This window comes from Ceratotherium simum, chromosome 14 (genome assembly GCF_057802395.1).
Source record: "Ceratotherium simum simum isolate JZ-2026a chromosome 14, ASM5780239v1, whole genome shotgun sequence".
Taxonomy (NCBI): domain Eukaryota; kingdom Metazoa; phylum Chordata; class Mammalia; order Perissodactyla; family Rhinocerotidae; genus Ceratotherium; species Ceratotherium simum.
The window spans coordinates 46,436,296-46,454,586 of NC_141913.1; the positions used below are offsets into that span (position 1 = coordinate 46,436,296).

The 18,291-nt window shown below is 41.4% G+C and overlaps 2 protein-coding genes and 1 non-coding gene across 5 annotated transcripts in view; 1 reads left to right on the forward strand and 2 right to left on the reverse strand.

The window, feature by feature from the left end:
* ALPK2 (alpha kinase 2) overlaps positions 1–6,113 on the reverse strand; it is a 153,056-nt gene extending 146,943 nt beyond the window's left edge. Inside the window, exon 1 of the mRNA XM_087439276.1 lies at positions 6,055–6,113. The gene's annotated coding sequence lies outside the window, so the exon portion shown is untranslated. The remainder of the gene's footprint in view (positions 1–6,054) is intronic.
* On the reverse strand, positions 464–565 carry LOC147915327 (U6 spliceosomal RNA). The gene has a single exon (XR_015554351.1). It is a non-coding gene; the product is annotated as a U6 spliceosomal RNA (small nuclear RNA).
* A 54-nt stretch (positions 6,114–6,167) lies between the features above and the next one.
* MALT1 (MALT1 paracaspase) overlaps positions 6,168–18,291 on the forward strand; it is a 61,926-nt gene continuing 49,802 nt past the window's right edge. For all 3 annotated transcript variants that reach the window (XM_004422580.3, XM_004422581.3, XM_087439277.1), the window contains exons 1-2: positions 6,168–6,456; positions 14,101–14,267. In XM_004422580.3, coding sequence (XP_004422637.1) covers positions 6,182–6,456; positions 14,101–14,267 — 442 coding nt within the window. In that variant the 5' untranslated portion in view covers positions 6,168–6,181. The remainder of the gene's footprint in view (positions 6,457–14,100; positions 14,268–18,291) is intronic.

The window sequence follows — 18,291 nt, forward strand, 5'->3', positions numbered from 1 at the left end:
TGTCCTTTTGTGAATGGTTTATTTCACTTAGCATAATACTTTCTAGGTTCATCCATGGTGTAGCATGTATCAGAATTTCCTTCCCTTTTAAAGCTGAATAAATATTCCATTGGATGTATATAGCACATTTTGTTTATCCATTCATCTGATGATGGACATTTGGGTTGTTTCCACCTTTTGGCTATTGTGAATAATGCTGCTATGAATACTGGTATACAAGGATCTGTTTGAGGCCCTGCTTTCAATTTTGGAGGGTATATACCCAGAAGCAGGATTGCTAGATCATATGGTAATTCTATGTTTAAATTTTTGCCCCAGTTTTATTGAGATATAATTGACATACAGAACTGTATAAGTTTAGAATGTACACATAACGATTTGACTTACATATATCGTGAAATGATTATCACCCTAAGTTTCATTAATATCCATCATTTCATATAGATACCAAAAAAAAAAGAAAAAAAATACAGAACGCTTTTCGAGTTTGCGTGTCATCCTTGTGCAGGGGCCATGCTAATCTTCTCTCTATGTTCCTGTTTTAGTATATGTGCTGCTAAAGCTCATGTTTAACTTTTTGATGAGCTGCCATATACCCTCATGTGTAGCCAAAGATGAGGAACACTGGCCAGCATCCCTCTTACATTAAGAGAGTACTGATTAGGGCTGGCCCTGTGGCTTAGCGGTTAAGTACGCACGCTCCGCTACTGGCGGCCCGGGTTGGGATCCTGGGTGCGCACTGACGCACCGCTTCTCCAGCCATGCTGAGGCCACGTCCCACATACAGCAACTAGGAGGATGTGCAACTATGACATATGACTATCTACTGGAGCTTTGGGGAAAAAAAGTTGGAGGACTGGCAATAGATGTTAGCTCAGAGCTGCTCTTCCTCAGCAAAAAGAGGAGGGATGTTAGCTCAGGGCTGAGCCTCCTCACAAAAAAAAAAAAAAAAAGAGTACTTATTAGTACTTGGTAAACATTATTGAATGACTTTCTTCATAAATTGCATTGTAGCCCAATGCAGTTGTTATTGTCACAAAGTTAAAAGACTATTGCATGGATTAATATAGTTAGTACCCTTTTGAAAACCCCAACAAAGAGTCTCATGGCCATGAGAAATATCACCTCAACTGCAGTTCCTACCTTCAGTTGAAATGTGTCCCTCGTGATTTGTTAGTACTGATCTTTTAAGTATCAGACTTTCTGAATGATTTGCTTTGTAGATAATAAATTAGACCTGATTTAAGACTTTTCCTATCATAATGCCATATCTATCATGTAACCTAGTATTATTCCTATCATTATACTAGTGCTCAGATATGTTTTCTTGAACAGGAAGGAAAGGTGGCCATATCTACGTGAGTGTGTTGCACACAGGAATGTCTTCCATCTCATAAAGCATTGCTAAACTCTCCGCTGACAGCCTCATGGGAGTTCCTTTGTATGTGAGGAATATTTTTTCTCTCGCTGCTCCACATGGTACTTTCTCCTCAGTATGTTCACACTTCCTTCTTGCTGCCAACAGAGTACTCACCACTCCCTTTCTTGCCTCAAGCAGAGATTGGATTAAGTCAATCTTGTGCTCTAACCATGGTAAGAAAAAACTGACAGACTGAATTGCGGTGGGTATCTGACTCCTGATTATCTATCTGGGTTATCTATGCCTTCACTGTCTTTGACTAGGCTGTTTTGCTACTCTTGAGAGACACAAGTTGTAGAAAACTGATAGTAAGGCAAATAATTCTTAATTATAAATAAATTAATTCTGTCAAGTGGAGGTTCAATCTATCTTCCTCCTCCACTATGGAAGAAGCCAGTTTTGCATCTGTTAAGCTAATTCATTTCAGCATCTTGCTGGGCTTACATAATTATCTCATCTTTGGATTCTCCTTTGAAGTGGTTGTAACACCTTTCTGGTTCCCTTGTTCACTAATGTGTTAAGTAAAATCTTTGACACATGTTCATTGTACATTTGTTGAGAGTCATGATTTTAACTTTCTTAAAATACTATCCCATCCAAAATCCTGAACACCGACATCAAATGCTGGCATGGATGTAGAGCAACAGGAATTCTCATTCATTGCTGGTAGGAATGCAAAAGGATACAGCCATTTTGGGAGACAGTTTGGCAGTTTCTTAGAAAACTAAACATAGTCTTCCCCTATGAGCCAGCAATCACGCTCCTTGGTATTTACCCAAAGGAGTTGAAAACTGATGTCCACACAAAAATCTGCACACAGATGTTTATAGCAGCTTTACTCATAACTGCCAACACCAGGAAGCAACCAAGTTCTTCAGTAGGTGAATGGATAAATAAACTGTGATACATCAGGCAATGGAGTATTAGCCAGTGCTAAAAACAAATGAGCTATCAAGCCATGAAAAGACCTGGAGGAAACTTAAATGCATATTAATAAGTGAAAGAGGCCAATCTGAAATGGCTACATACTGTATGATTCCAACTATATGACATTCTGGAAAAGGCAAAACTATGGAGACAGTAAAAAGACCAGTGGTTGCAAAGGGTTAGGGAGGAGGAGGGACGAATAGGTGGGGCACAGAGGATTTTCAGGGCAGTGAAAGTACTCTGTATGATACTGTAATAGTGGATACATGTCATCATACATTTGTCTAAACCCAAAGAATGTACCCCACCACAAGTGAACCCTAATGTAAACTATGGACTTTGGGTGATGATGATGTGTCAGTGCAGGTTCATAGTACCAGTCTGGTGGGGGATGTGGATAATGGGGGAAGTTGTGCATGTGTGGGGGCAGAGGGTACATGGGAAATCTCTCTACCTTTACTTCAATTTTGCTGTGAACCTAAAACTGCTCTAAAAAAAACCTTAATAAAAACAAAACAAATAAAAGCTATCCTTTAACAGTATTTGGCACAGAGCCTGGCACAAGGTAGGCATCCAATAAATATTTGTTAATGATTGAATGAATGAATAAACGAAGAATGAATGAATTTAGACAAGTAAAAGAGTTTTTGCCATGGATGATTCATCATGAAGGAAAGGTGTGGAATACAAGTGCAACACTTAGCCACTATTCCCAAGTTGAAATCGAAACGGGAAAACTCCCCTAATCCTTTGGGAGACGGCAGCAGCAAGGGGCAGGTACGGATGCGGAGAGCCTTGTGAAAGAGCGTGGCCTCAACAAAGAGGCTGAGTCAGAGGTCACGAAGGCTGCAGGGCATGGAATAAGGGTGGAAGACAAGAAATGCCATTTAAGTCACAAGACTCCTGTTTCCTTTCCCTCTGTTGTAGACAGATCCCAGGACCTGCAGGATCCCCGGGCCTTTGAAAACCTGTCCAGATATGAAATAATATGTTGTTCTGGCATTTCTAGATAGAGTACCATCTATAGTCAAATTGTGTAAAGGAAAAAAACCTTTGAGTCAGTTTCCAGATTTCTGAGAGTTTTGAAGATTACATCAATGAATTTCCATAGAATGAAACCACAAGCTTCCTGCAGATTGTCTGGATTCACAAAGATTTGTGTCACTCTCGACTAATGAGGAAGAACTCCCACGTATATTAGCTATAGACATGTATGAACTTTTAAAGGGCATTTAAAAGCCAGATCTCCACTCTGTTTTTCTCCTATCTTTACATAAACGTAAATATAGAAATAGATATAGAAAAGGAAGCTGAATTAGTTTATTATGTTGTTCCCAACACTAACATGACAGTTTTGAGAGTACTAATATATGCTGCATCTACTTCTCCCAGACACTTTATATATGCATATATATTATCTCTCATTTAATTCTCACAACAAGCGTTGGAAGTAGGTAGTTATCTTCCACTTTTTACAGATGTGGAAATCGAAGCAGAGAGGTGAAGTGACTTGCCTCAGGTCACACCACAAAGAAGTGGCAGCATCAAGGTTCAAATTCAGGGCTAACTCTAAAGGTCACATACTTTCCACTATACCATTAGGCCCCATAAGAAAACCACAGGAGTGAAATTACGTGATAAAAATATTAACACTTGATTGAGAGGAGAAATCCAGTCATAAAGTGTAATGTCAGTCCAGGGTAGAGGTTGGAGAGAGAGTGGTGGATGAGGTGACCGCACAGGTTATAAAATTGCCAGGAGGCAAACAGGGCCAGGACTAGAGTGAAGTGAGGGAGGCACCTGCCTGGGGATGGAGAGGAGAGGATGGGAGGGGTCAATACAGCGCCCAGCTGAGCTGCACTGGATAAAGAAGCACCTGATCAGGCGCTGGCCCGGTGGCGCAAGCAGTTAGGTGCACGCTCCACTGTGGCAGCCCGGGGTTCCCCGGTTCAGATCCCCAGCACGCACCGACGCACTGCTTGTCAAGCCATGCTGTGGCGGCGTCCCATATAAAGTGGAGGAAGATGGGCATGGATGTTAGCTCAGGGCCGCTCTTCCTCACACACACAAAAAAAGAAGCAGCACCTGATCAAAATGAGATAGATGCTCACAGGGTAAATAACATAGGTACCCATTTTAACCCATATGCACATATGAGAAGCTGCATAAGCAACACCTTGCACGTGGTAGACTTAGAAAAAAGAAATCTGTTGAATTTCAATTTTAAAAGACTAGAAGCCTTGACTGATCCAGACTAAACCAATCAAGACTAGAAGAGTTGACTTCCATAATTGGCACCTGCAGTGAATAAACTCATAAAATATTTGTTCAATGATTTAAGACAAAACAGGAAGGCACCAGAAGTGACTGGGAAAAGCTTACCAAGTCAAACTGAGTATGAATAAGCTTTTGCATTTGTAAGGATAATAGCTACTCTCTGCAAAACAGAGTTAAGAGCTTTACATGCATCAACTCCTTTAATCCTGGTAACAACTCCATATTGTATATTTTCAGTCCCATTTTAACAGATGAGGCAGAGAAATTAGTAACTTATTCAAGGTCATAAAACTAGAATCCAGCAGATCTTTCTGGTCCCAAAGGTCTTGCTCTTAGCCAGTATACTGCATTCTGAACTTTGAACTTACACTGGATGAAAAAGCCTCGAGACTGCTTGTCTAGAGGCTGTGCTAGAATGTGGCGGAGACTGTATGCAGCAACTACCTCGCCAACACGTAGTGAGAATTTGCGGGTCCAAATTATTGCTACAGCAAATAGCATATAGCAACACACGTAGTCCTGTGTGATGAAAAAGCTAATGGCAACAGAAACTGGGCCAGGAAGCCTTGTGTCTGGGGGCTACCTGGCTGGTCACACTTCATAAGCTGCTTGCTGGTTTTTGTCCCAAACCACCCTACGGTTTTCAATGGAACAATGGCCTTCAATGTTGCTAAGATTGGGGGAGAGAGCTCAGGTGCAGTCTGCATTTATTTCATCTATTCTGGACCCTTCCAGGGATGGCATCCTTTATAACGCTGCCTTCTTTGATATACGAAGATTGTGCGTGGCAGTCTAACTAGGAGGAAACTAGGCGATTCCTGCTAAAAACAATCATTTCCAAGATCTGATTAGGTTTAAATACACCACAGTTCAGTTAAAAAAAAAAAAAAGTCTAAGCACAGATTTCGGGCAATTTCCATTAGGTATCTGGATCTCTAGCACCACTTCCCTTACCAATGCCATACACATCTAACCCTAAAGAGGAAGCCCCCGCTGAGGTTGCCCAAGGCGGGTGCTGGTGGCGTCGCCCGTCACAGGCAAGTCACTGAGTCAGCTGAGCGAGCCCCTGGAGCAAGAAGCCAGGGGCCGGCAAAGGAGAGCCGCGTGCTCCTGTCTTTGGCGTGAGGCAATCCTCCTCCCACAGTCTCGGGAAGCCCCGACGCCGCAAGCTTCCTCGCCGTAGTGGAGCCGCCCGGGCGTAGTTCCTCCCTGCTTCCTCCAGCTGCAACCACCCGACCCTTCCTGCTCGGCCAGGACTCCACCTCCCCGGGTTTGAAGCACGCGCCTCGCGAGCCGGGCGGCAGCGGGGCGGGCGAGGGAAACACGCGGCAGCGCGCGCACGCGCGCGCAGGGGAGGCCCCGCCCCCGCCCGGGCCCCGCCCCCTCGGCGCGGCTGGCGCGGCCGGCCGGCCCGGCTTCCCTTGACAAACCTGTCTCGGCGGAGCGGGGAGCGCAGCTTCCTCCTTCCAGCGCGGTGCAGCGCCGCCCGATTTGTCCTTCCGCCGCTGCCTCCGCGGCGCCGGGGCGAGCGAAAGGTGCACTGGGCCGAGGCCCGCGATGCGGCCGGCGGGAGCAGCGGCAGTCGCGGGGTCGCCGGCGCGGGACATGTCGCTGTGCGGGGAGCCGCTGCAGGCCCCGCCGCCCCCGCCCTCGCAGCCGCCTCCGGTCGCGCCCTCGGGACCGCCGCTCTCCGCTCCGGCCGGCGCGACCCTCAACCGCCTTCCGGAGCCGCTGCTGCGGAGGCTCAGCGGGAGCCTGGACCGCGCGCCCGAGGGCCGGGGCTGGAGGAGGCTGGCCGAGGTGGCGGGGAGTCGGGGGCGCCTCCGGCTCAGGTGAGGAGGCACCGGGGGCGTGGGGGCGGGGTCACGTGGGGCGGACTTGGGCGGGGGGCGCGCGAGGAGAGTGGGGTGGGCACCGGGCTGGGACGGTGGACGGCGTCGTGGGTGGGGCCTGAACCCAGGAAGGTCCTGGGAATGCGTGAGATTCGAGAGTGGACCCCGGGCGTTCACGCCGTTTTCCTACCCTCCTCCCGTGAGCTGAAAGAGACGAGTCGAGGTTGACCAAGGAGGATATTGAGAGAAGGAAAGCTGTCTGGAGACCGTTGTGATAGGGCGGCAATGCCGAAGCACTTAAAATACAAAAGAACAGGATGTGGACACAGACCTGGAAGACCTTTAGGAGGGTTAGGAAGGAGAAGTGCAGGTAAAGAGATGATGAAAGCAAAGGGTTTGGGGTGCAGGAATTCATGAAGGTTTGTATGTAGGGAGAGAAGGATGGTGGGAAAGACAGACTTAACTCACCGTCTTCCTCCGTCAAACCAACTTACCAGGCTCTCTTCTTGACTTCACCATGACATTAAACTATAAATAAAACTCTTTTCCTATTCCCAGGCTTAGAACCGCTGTACTAGCGGTTCTGGAACGTTTGGTCTCAGGACTCCTTTACACTCTTAAGAATTATTGAGGACCCCAGAGAGTTTTTAATGTGGGTTCTACGTATTACATATAATATATACTGATATTTACCATATTAGAAATTAAAGGTAATAAATTTTTAAAACATTAACTAAAAAGAATGTCTCATTACATATTAACAGAAATTACATGTTTTGTGGAAAAACAGACATTTCCAAAACAAAATTTAGGAAAGTGGCATTGTTTTACATTGTGAAAATCTCTTTAATGTCTTGGCTTAATTGCAGAGAGCTGGCTGCTTCTATGTGCTTCTACATTCAGTCTGTTGCACTGTCATATAACACTGGCTACTCCAATGTACACTCCTGAGACAGTGAATGAAAGAGATAAAAACATCTCTGACCTTGTGGATGGAGTGAAAGGGTTTCAGGAACTGCGCTAGGGGTTCCTAGACCACGCTTAGACCCACTACTCTATACCGTTGTTATGGTCTTGGTCTGCTTTTGAACCCCTTAGCAGTTTTCTTAACTTCTCCTATGACTTAACTTTGTCTTATACTATAATTATTTGTACACATCTTTATAAACTCCTTGAGAACAGGAACCATCACTTAAGATTTTATATGTTATATATTGAACCTATCTTAGGCATTCTATAAATACTTTGAATTGAGAGGGGAGTCATTCATTCAAAACTTACTGAGTGCCTGTTATTTACTGAAGTTCCAGAAAATAAAAAGATAACAAATATTTAACTACTATTCATAGGGGCTTGTCTAGTAATGGACTGTTATTCTGGGACATTGGCAAACATGTTAAATGCTATGTTGAGAGTGAATCATAATAATAATGCGTTTTTATCATTTATTAAGCACTTAGTGTATACCAGTGTACTAAGTGTTTGCATGCATTATCTACTTTAACCCTCACAACAACCTTGAGTTTCAGAGAGTTTAGAGTTAAACCAGAGTCATGATGATTTGGGATTATTTGGCCATACAGAGGAATAATGATATGAGGATGGAATCAAGAAGTGGTAAACTCACCAAGTGAGCAGACAGATGGCGTACTTTTTTTCTCTTCTAGGAAAAACACATTGTGCTTTTGACTGTGGAAAGAAAATCCAAGACACTGTTATTCTAGCATCATAGATTTCTGAATTTCTAAACTTGGAATAATGTAAAATATTGTCTTTGGGGGGGTCAGATTACCCAATCTGTGATTGGTTAATTTGTGATATTAACTAGTACTCTAGTTAGGGAAGGCTCTGGGCTTTCCTGAAGAGGCCCTGGTAGTGAGGACTCCTATTTGTCAATAAAGGAGAGAGAAGAAAGTCATTAAGGCCCTGCCACTGAAGAAGCATGGCTGCTGGAATCTAAAAGTAGTGGATACCTGACATCAGGTGTTCAGTTTTTGTCCCCAAGCCTTCAGTCAGGTGTTGTTAAAGGCTACAGAATGATGTCAGCTTTGTTTGGGGGAACTAATGGAAGGGTTTGAGGTCACATCTTTAAAGTGACGTAGTGTAGAGAGAAGGGAAGTTGCCTAGCCTGAGGTGATGAGCAACAAAGGGCATGCGATGGTGGAATCTGGGAATATCAGGGTGGGAAGTCTGATAACAGACAGATGGAGTTTCACCAGTCTCCCCAGGTGGTGAAGGTTGGTTCAGAGTAGGTTAGTTGTGGTGGAGAGAGTGAGGGCAACCCTGAAGATTGGAGAATTGGGGAATATTAAGCTCATATACCTCTTGAAATCAGAATTAAACTGACATGACAGAGGTTAGCACTGAGAACTTGGGGACTGGAGAGTGACAACGGAAGGGGCAAGGTAAGCTGGTCATGCTTACTCTATTTAAGACAGTTATTTTAAAGTGATTGCATACTCATGGCAGAAGAGCATCTGTGATAGTAGGCGGTCCTAAGGGTATTATTCTCTAGTATCAGACCTAGGAATTGTAATGTGTGAGTCCAAGTGAATAACAGTTCCCACGAGAATATGAAATGCTTTCCTCAGAATTGCTGGATTCGTAGCCCTAAAGTCTTAAGACAGTTGCCTATTCTGTTTCTCTTCACTTTTTTTCCTCTGTACGTCTTTCCGCAAACTAGATGAGAATTTAATAAATAAACCACAAGAGTCCATTCTGAACTGTCCATCAGGGATTAAGAATAATTGTAAATGTTTCCATATGGTTATTGATGAATCAGAATAAATCCTTGCATGTAGTTTAGTTTCCCACAACCATGTACATATGGGAATGCCCTAAATACAAACTCAGCCCTAATTCCATTCCAAACTGCTCTAATATTGAACACCCTTTGCTGTCAGTGTAGATAGGCACAGGTTCTGAGTGTCTTGCACAAACTGCATAAATTCTCTGGTGGCATAGAACAGCGGAGCCCCGAAGATGACAGAGCTTTCAAAAGGCTTTAATGCCACCTAAATCTGGTGAAGGAGGGAGCTTAGAAATGGGCTGTGGAACGTGGACCAGGGAAAGCAGTCAGTGACTGCCGACCTACTGTGTTGAAGGTGCTCTTTGAGCTGCAGAAATCCTGCCTTCAAGCAGTTTGTGATAGGAATAAGAACAGGTGTGAAAAGTTGAAACAAAAGGTTTCCTCCTGTCTCTAGCTCTTCTGTCTCCCTATCTCTTCAGTCTCTGAATTTTGGAGTGCCTTTGGGCCCAGGCTTTGTGTCTCTTGATCTACACTTCTTCAACTAATCCTCTTCTTGGTGTTATCCTTTAGTCTCATGACTTGATGTATATTTAGGTTGATTACTCTCAATTTATATCTTCAGCCCATATCTTTGCTTTGAACTCTCAGGATTCGTATGAGTAGATGCCTATTTGCCATCTCCTCTTGAGTGACTAATAGACATCCTAAACATAGCATGTCCAAAACTTAGTGTATACCTTCCTAAACCTCTTTCTCTTGCAGTTTTCTGCATCTCAGTAAATGGCAACTGCATCCCTCCAATTGCTCAGGCCCCAAACGTCAGAGTCATTCCTGACTCGACTTTTACACACCACATGCATTTTATCAGCAAATCCTGTCTGCCATGCCTGCAGTATAGATCTAGAATCCAACCTCTGCTGTTACAACACTGGGCCAAGCCACCATTCTCTCTCACCTGGATTATTCCAGTAGCCCTGTCTTCTCCTCCACCTGCTTTGCCCTCATCCCCATCTGTTCTCAATATAGCAGTAAGAATGATTCTTTTAGAGCATTAAATCAGCTCTTATCCTTCCTCTGCTCAAAACCCTCCAATTGCTTTTCCATCTCAGAGTGAAAACACCATTTAGCCACCAGTTAGCTCTTGGACCTCATATCTTATTATTATCTCCCTCCCTCCCTCTACTCTGATCACACTTGCTTTCTTGCTTTTCCTTAAACACAGTTGGTCTTTGTACTTGCTGTTCACTCAGCCTGAGATAGTCTCCACAGGTGACCACATGACTTGCTCATTCACCTCTTTGAGTGTTTGCTTAAAAGTTGCCTTCTCGGTGAGGTCTTCTCTGATCACATTATTTACAATTACCCCTGCATCTGCGCCAACATTACCTGTCCCCCTGCTTTGCTTTGTTTTTCTACAAAGCACTTATGACCGTTGGATGGATGGGTACGCACACACACCCCCACAGAGAAATCTCCCACTCTCTGTCCATGTGTATACATATATATATATGTATATAAAATATATATATATATCAGTCTGTCCCTCTCCTCTAGAAAAATCCAGGAGGATAGGGAATTTTATTTTGTTTGCTGCTGTATCCTCAATACCTAAGAAAAATGATGGGCCTATTTTAGGTGATTAATAGGTAGCTGTTGAATTAATGAATAAAGATTCCAAAGAGTAAATGTACCAAGAAGAGAAGCAAAAGAACCTGAAGCCAGTGCCATGGTTTGTACCCTAAAGGGTGTATAATATGTTCTATTTGATTATATATTCTTAAAAGTAAAGATAAATATAGATGTATTTTTTAAAAGCAAAGTCTGTTTGTTTCAGTAAGTCTTTTAAATTAGATCAGAAATTCTAAATTAGGGCTGGTAGAAACCACTTCAAAGCACAATCTTACAGGAATGTAACTAAAAAAGGAAAGAAATAAAATTTGGGTATGTATAAGCATCATCTTGGCTGAAAGCCAGTGCCCATGTGGAAAATCAGTAAAAGGAAAGGAGATATAGAATCTTGTTTTTCTCCTGTTCCTCTTGTATTGGAAGAGAAATCATTGTCTACTTCAATTTGATCTTTCTTCATTTGGGGGGAAAAATGTCAAATTGTTTTGCATTTTCTCTATATCAGTGTAAACATTAATTAAAGCATCATTTGGTTGCATTTGGCGAGATGGCTTTTAATTTCATGTATCAGATCTTGATAACTTTTCTGAATCATAAAAAATTATATTTAGCATACAGCATCCTTGTATTTATAAATCTCATATTCTAATTATTTGAAAAATTGTTACTCCTTATATTGTCTCTAATACTGGTTTCTTGACCTGGGCATTACAGGGACGACTAATACAAAAAAATTTTACACAACAGGACCAACAGGCATCTTCAGCTTTTTTTTTTGGCTACCGTCATATTCACCATTATTTCATAAAAGAAAGGACACTTGAACGCTAAAAAAAAAATAGGAAAGACAACCTCAGAGTAAAAGATAGTCTTATTGTCCTTATTTTGATCATTTTACCGTGGACTTCAGATTGTGCTGCCGCTGGTCTACAGTGCAGAATTGGGAATGGTTCATCTGTATTATGATGATTCACATTTAACAAGAATAGGATATTGAATATACAAGGTTAACTAGGAAACTTAGAAAAGAAATCCTAGTTAATAGAGTGACAGGAGGCATTGGAGGACATTATCAGGTTACCAAAATAGTAGCTCCTCAAAAACATTTTTAAGGAAAAGCTAAAACAGTTTCAGAAATAAGCATAATTAAGAAATGAGCCTTAATATTCTTTTAATATTCCCCACATTTTTATTGCATAATGAGAGCTGGTATTGAGTGCTTACTATTTGCCAGACACTGTGCTGAGTACTTTTCACTTGGATTATCTAATTTAATTCTAACAATCCTATGAGATAGATGGTATTACTGTTGACATTATTTTGGTTGGATGCATTTTTTTCTTTATGAGATAACCAACTTTGTCAGAGAATTATAAATCTTGGCTGACCATTATATAAGTGCTATGGCAGTCTTTTAATGATACTGATCAAAATGAATGTGGATTAAGAGTATTTCAAGTTATATGAAATCTCGCTGACGTTGACTCTGCCATAGCTGTGCTACTATCGTGTTTGACCCCTTCCACCTACCCAGGCTTCCAGCTCTTCAGTTATGATTGAAATTCAGTTATGAGTAATTAATATGGGCAAGACAGATTTTAGATGTTGAGAGATTAAGATATATATATATGATGGGGTTTCTATTTTCAAGGAGGACTGTAATCTAGAGAAGACATGCTTATGAAAGAAAACCTCATGGTTTTAGGACAAAATTATGTCAAATAAAACGTATAGAACAGGGGTCTGCGAACAACGGCCTATGGGCCGAATTCAGGCCACTGCCTGTTTTTGTACAGCTTATAAGCTAAGACTGGTTTTTATATTTTAAAAATTATAAAACAAAACAAAAGAAAAGAAAGAAGAATATGTGATAGAGACTGTCTGGCCCCTTAAGCCTAAAATGTTGACACTCTGGCGCTTGAGAGGAGCTGTGTGCCAACCTCTGGTATCTAAGATAAGCGCCATTAGATTTTGGTTGGTCTTTGTTGTTGGTTGGGTTCTTTGGGAAGGTTTTTGTTGTTTTGATTGTTTGATTTTACTTTATTTTTTTTCTCTTCTCTTGAATGTTTCATACTTATACGTTCCCTTCCTATGAAATGATTGAAGTCCATACTCCTTGCCTCGTTATTTATGGCCTTCTACAGTCTGATCTTAACCTGTCTTTCTAACCTTGTGTACCACTACTAAACACAGTCACATTGAAAAGAAAATTGTGTATGTATGTTAAATACTGATACAAAAAAAAGACAATAGTTTTAACAAAAGGACAATGAGACAGAATGTAAAGATTCTTTAGAGCAGAGGTCAGCAGACTTTGTCCGTAAAGAGCCAAATAGTAAATGTTTCCGGCTTTGCAGAGCCAACTACTCAACTCTGCTGTTGTAACAGGAAAACAGCCATACACCTTTGTAAATGTGTAAATGAATGAGCATAGCTGTGTTCCAATAAAACTATTTACAAAATCAGGTTTGGCCCACAGACTGTAGTTTGCCTGCCCCTCCGTTAGGGTGTTTCTGAGTGCTTAGAAGTACTTTAAATGTTAATAGCACTAATTGTCTTTTTTTAAAAACGTTGCAAAAATGAGTGCACATAGTAAAAACTTCAGTAGTTCCGAAGGGTTTATAGTGAAAAGTGGATCGTCCAGCTATGGGCTCTGCTCCCCTGGCTCCCTTTTCTAGGGCAACCACTGCTACCAGTTTCTTGGCTATCTTTTCAAAGTTACTCTGCACGTATAAGAACACATATATTCTTGTTGATAAAAATAGTATCATACAGAACATACACTGTTCTGTATCTTCCTTTTTTCATGTGAATACACACATAGACACATTACTTTAACACAAAATGTGTTAGTTTTTTTTCAATTTTCAATATATCTCACAGATTTATGCCTCTTTTTTGAGTCATCTTATACTTTATCTAAGTGCAAGAAAGTACAGAAATTGATCTGATCTTCTATTCCCTACTGCGAAATTAAAGGTGAACATTTTGGTCACTATCAAGGCCAAATTTCTCTCGCATCCTGTTTCAAGATTTCTCTCATTCTCCTGATTTAGTAGTCGTGGGAGCTGAGTTGGAAAAGGGAATAAAGAGGAATCCCCTATAATGGCAGGAGGAGGAGGAAAAGACAGCAGCATTCATAATGTAAACAGCTTTTCACCACTCAGCGACTTGTGGTGTATTCCCTACAACACCCACGATGATGCCAAATGTACAGCAGGCATTTACTGAAGAAAATTGTTGACTTGAATTAAATCTGTTGTTTTCAGTCGTCTGGACTTGGAGCAGTGTTCTCTTAAGGTCTTGGAGCCTGAAGGAAGCCCAAGCCTATGTTTGCTGAAGCTAATGGGTGAGAAAGGTTGTACGGTCATGGACTTGAGTGATTTCCTGCAGGCTATGGAACACACTGAAGTTCTTCAGCTTCTCAGCCCCCCAGGTAGGTTTTTCTCTTGGGTATGTTCTCTAGGAGTTCGTGGAGATAAACTTAGAGGAAAGTATCTCATTTGACCAGGTGAATTGTGTTAAATATTTTTGGAAAATGTAAATGTATGGAATCTCATTTTTTCCCCAGGTTAAGACTAAAGAACACATAAAAAGCAAATACAATGCATAAACATTGATTGGATTGTGATTCAAAAAATCAGCTATAGAAGACATTTTGGGAACAAGTAGAACAATTTGGATGTAACCTGCAACTCAGATGTTAGGGAATTATCATGTGATAATGGTGTTGTAGTTCTGTAGGAGAATGTCTTTATTCCAAGGAGATACATGCTCAAGTATTTTGGGGTAAGATTTCTATAACTTATGTTGAAATAATACAGCCCCAAAAATAAATACACACATATTTATTTATATGTTTGTATGTATATGAATGAGAAAGCAAGTGTGACAAATGTTTATTGTTTAAGGTTTTTGCCAACATGATCCTTTTGAAATGTTGATTGACTCGACCATATGATTTTTTTCTGAATATACCAATATTGAGTGTGGTTTCTCACTTCCAAGGTCAGAGGTGATGACTGGAGAACAGTCCCTCTCCACAACAACAGATACACTTGGTCAACTAAAGTAGTGCCAGGCCGGGGGATCCATGCCATCTAAGTCACCTGCTGACAGCAGCACTGCAGACCTTCTTTCTCAGAGGTCCACTTTGCCATTATAGGTCTCACTAGAAGCAAAGAAGCCAGTCAAGATCGGGAGAGCCGTGGACTAAGGGCTCGATGCTCTCTATTTTACATGGTTGTGATGGATGCAGTTTTTATTACATAACAAGCTTGTTTGTGATAGTATTTTTAAGTTAACACAAGGAACCTAAAATCATAATTCAGATCTTATTTTTTACTTTGTGACTTCTGGGGTTGAGGAATTAGAGACACATGAGAGTGTTGTGCTATCAATTACACGTACCAGAAACCCCAGCTCACATTGGCATAATAAAGAGAATATGTTGTCCTTCTAACTGAAAAGTCTTGGAGCAGGTTGGGCTACAAGAGAGGCAGGGGATGACCCTGTTTCCCAGGAGTTGGTTTGTTTTCCTTTTTGCTCTTTCTTGTCATTGGCTTTCTTCCAAGACTTACTTTCTACCTAGTCACAAGATATCCACTAGCTGTTCCTTGCGTTCATCTTTGTCCCAGCAAAAATCATAAGATTCACTCTAGTTAACTAATTTTCATCACGTGCCTCTCCTGCACCTGTCACTGTGGCCAGGGAGGTGGAATGTGCTGATTTGCCTGGCTTAGAGCCAGGAGTGGAGTTGGGTTGTTAGCTTTCCAGAAACCACACGGATCACCAGACTCAAAAGTGGGCCTGTTGGAAGGAGAAAGGGGGTAACAGGTGCTGGGGAGGTAACTAAAAAGTCTACTGCAAGTGGAAAGAAACCTGGATTATGAGGCAGAAAACTTGGACTCAGATCATCTTCTGCTTTACAAGGCCTAATGTGGATGATAAAATAGGCCTCCTGTAAATGCCTCCCTTATGTTACGCACTGTATTGAAAGCTTGACGTGTGTTTCTCAGCGCCTCTTCATACCAAGAGGTACAGGGTAGGAATAACTAGCTGCTAATGGAGACCCCATCTAGAGAAAATTGTTGTCTGTCTCCAATCAGTAGACTTCTTCTTCAAGTGCCATTTATTAATTTTTATATCCCCAGTGTCTTGAATAGTATCCAGAAGTTGTGATGATTGAAATCTCCTAGTCTTGGGCACTCAGTTAGCTACTCAGTTCTCATACTTTATAGAATACTAGGGCCTCTGAAAACTTAAGAAACCTCCCTGGGAAGTAAATATAACTTTTATATCTCATTATCTTTGTCAATAATTACACTTAATATTCTGACCATCAGTTACCAGATCTATAAAACGAGAGTAAGTGTTCTCTACCTCACAGGGTTGTAGGAGTTACATGAAGTAATGCTGTGTTGAATTGCATCTGGACAGCAGAGGCCTCACATCTCACAATGTGTGGTGTGGTCACTGGCCTGAGATCTAGAGTTTCTGATTTTTCAAAGTTTCCCATACATGAAACTGGGCTTGACTGAAACTGAGTCACATATTTACGTGTAACGATCTGCCTGAAATGTTTAACAATATTTTATATTTTGATTTTTGACAAGCCAGCAATGAATACAATGCCACCCTAATAAACATCAGTAATCTTCTTTTGAAAAGTCCATTTCTGCTCTTTGTGTTTTTCTCCAAATTGTAGGATTAGCACTTTACTGTCAGTGTTCCCCTGTGCAGGTCATCATGATACCTGGCCTATAGGCTTTTTCAAAGGTATCCCAGGGACCTTTTCACATTTGAAGGGAGAATAGGAAAAGGAAAGCAGTTTCTACATTACCACGTATGCAGTGTTTCTGTGGAGTTTTATGTCACATTAGCCGTAGAGTATCTATTAGGAATCGGTTGTTACTTGAATGTGAATTATTGATTGAAGAGGAAATATTTGGGGATCTGGGAAAGCTCAGTAATTTCAGGAAGAAGTAATTTACCATTAGCTTTCTATCTGCATCTTGTGTGGGTAATCTAAAACTTACTGTATTTACATATATTAGAATAAAGAGACATAAGACTTATAGAGAAGAATTTTAATATTTTAATAAGGATACTGAGGATAAAAACAGTTGTAATTAAGAATGTAAACTCTGTTAGAATCAACTTAATTTGGGATTTTGCTCATTCATTCAATAAACATTTACTGTATTCCAGTACCTTTGCTGTTCGAGGTGTTGTGCTTGGTACTGTGAATTCGAAGATGACTAAAACCATAGTTCCTGCCTGTTCAAAGTTCATAGTCTGGTAGAGGAGACAAACCTGTAAATGATTACATCCAATACAATCATAAAAACAAGTATACACAGAGTAAGTTTGATCTGATCTCTAGTTTTTCCTTTTCAGTGTATTCCTGAATCTTGGTGAAAATACAAAATAGAACTAGTCTAATGTTTTCTCTCTTTTTTGTAGTAATGCAGTTTCATAGGAGGACATTAGTTCTATTCCACAGAAAGTCCAGTGACTTTTCTCTGGTTGTCTTTATGGAGAGGTCTGGTTTGGGTGAGTAAGATGAGTTCTGTCAAAGATGCTGTGAACCTCTGTACAGGCCTCTCAGACCTAAATGCAGGGAGAAGGGGAAACTTTAGATTTATATTAGTCTTATTTTACCATGTTCCAGTCGTTTGTGGGATCACAGCCACAGATCGCCATAGGAGATGGCTGTAGTGTGGACTTTCTCTGTTTTTGAGAAACGGATGTATTTGTTTTCGTAGCCCAGAAGTAGCTGGGGCAGTGTCACCCCATCTCCAACTGGAACGATTCTCTTGATTAGGAGCCAACTTCACTGGTCCCTCACATAACATGAGCTTATCTAAGCCAAGGGTAACTCACCCCCAAATTCTTGCTCTGCAGGGGCTCTGACACCTAGTATATTTTCTAAAGGAGCCCCGAAGGATTGAGGTTTACCTTCTTCTGCTTTCTCTCTAACTGGGCTTTTCCACAGCACATGGGTTGACCAGCCTGCCCCTCAATCTGGTCTTGCCTGTGCTTTATGTTAGAGAAATTGCTTGTAGTTTTTATGTGTGGATGGTGTCCTTCCCCATTTTCCAGCACTGTTTCCCTATTTTTATTCCTTTGGTCATTTCAGTGGGAATTGGAGGGGGTGTGGGCGTTAAATGAATTCGGTGAAATTGTTTGAACCAGAAGTTCATAATGATTTTTTAGACCTTTATTTTTTCATTAAAGGTTCAAATACCCGGATCCCTAAAGCAACCAATATTGGCATCTGTATCATTGGCAAATGTAGATAAACTTAGATGTGCGGTTCAAGATGCTTTCATTTGTTTCTTTTGTTTTAAGTGAAACATTTTGAGTGCAAATTTATAGGCTTTATCAATTACAGTTGTCGATCACAAAATGGTTGCCAAGGAAGTTATGCCCTGACCTGAAATTGGTTAAGCAGAGGC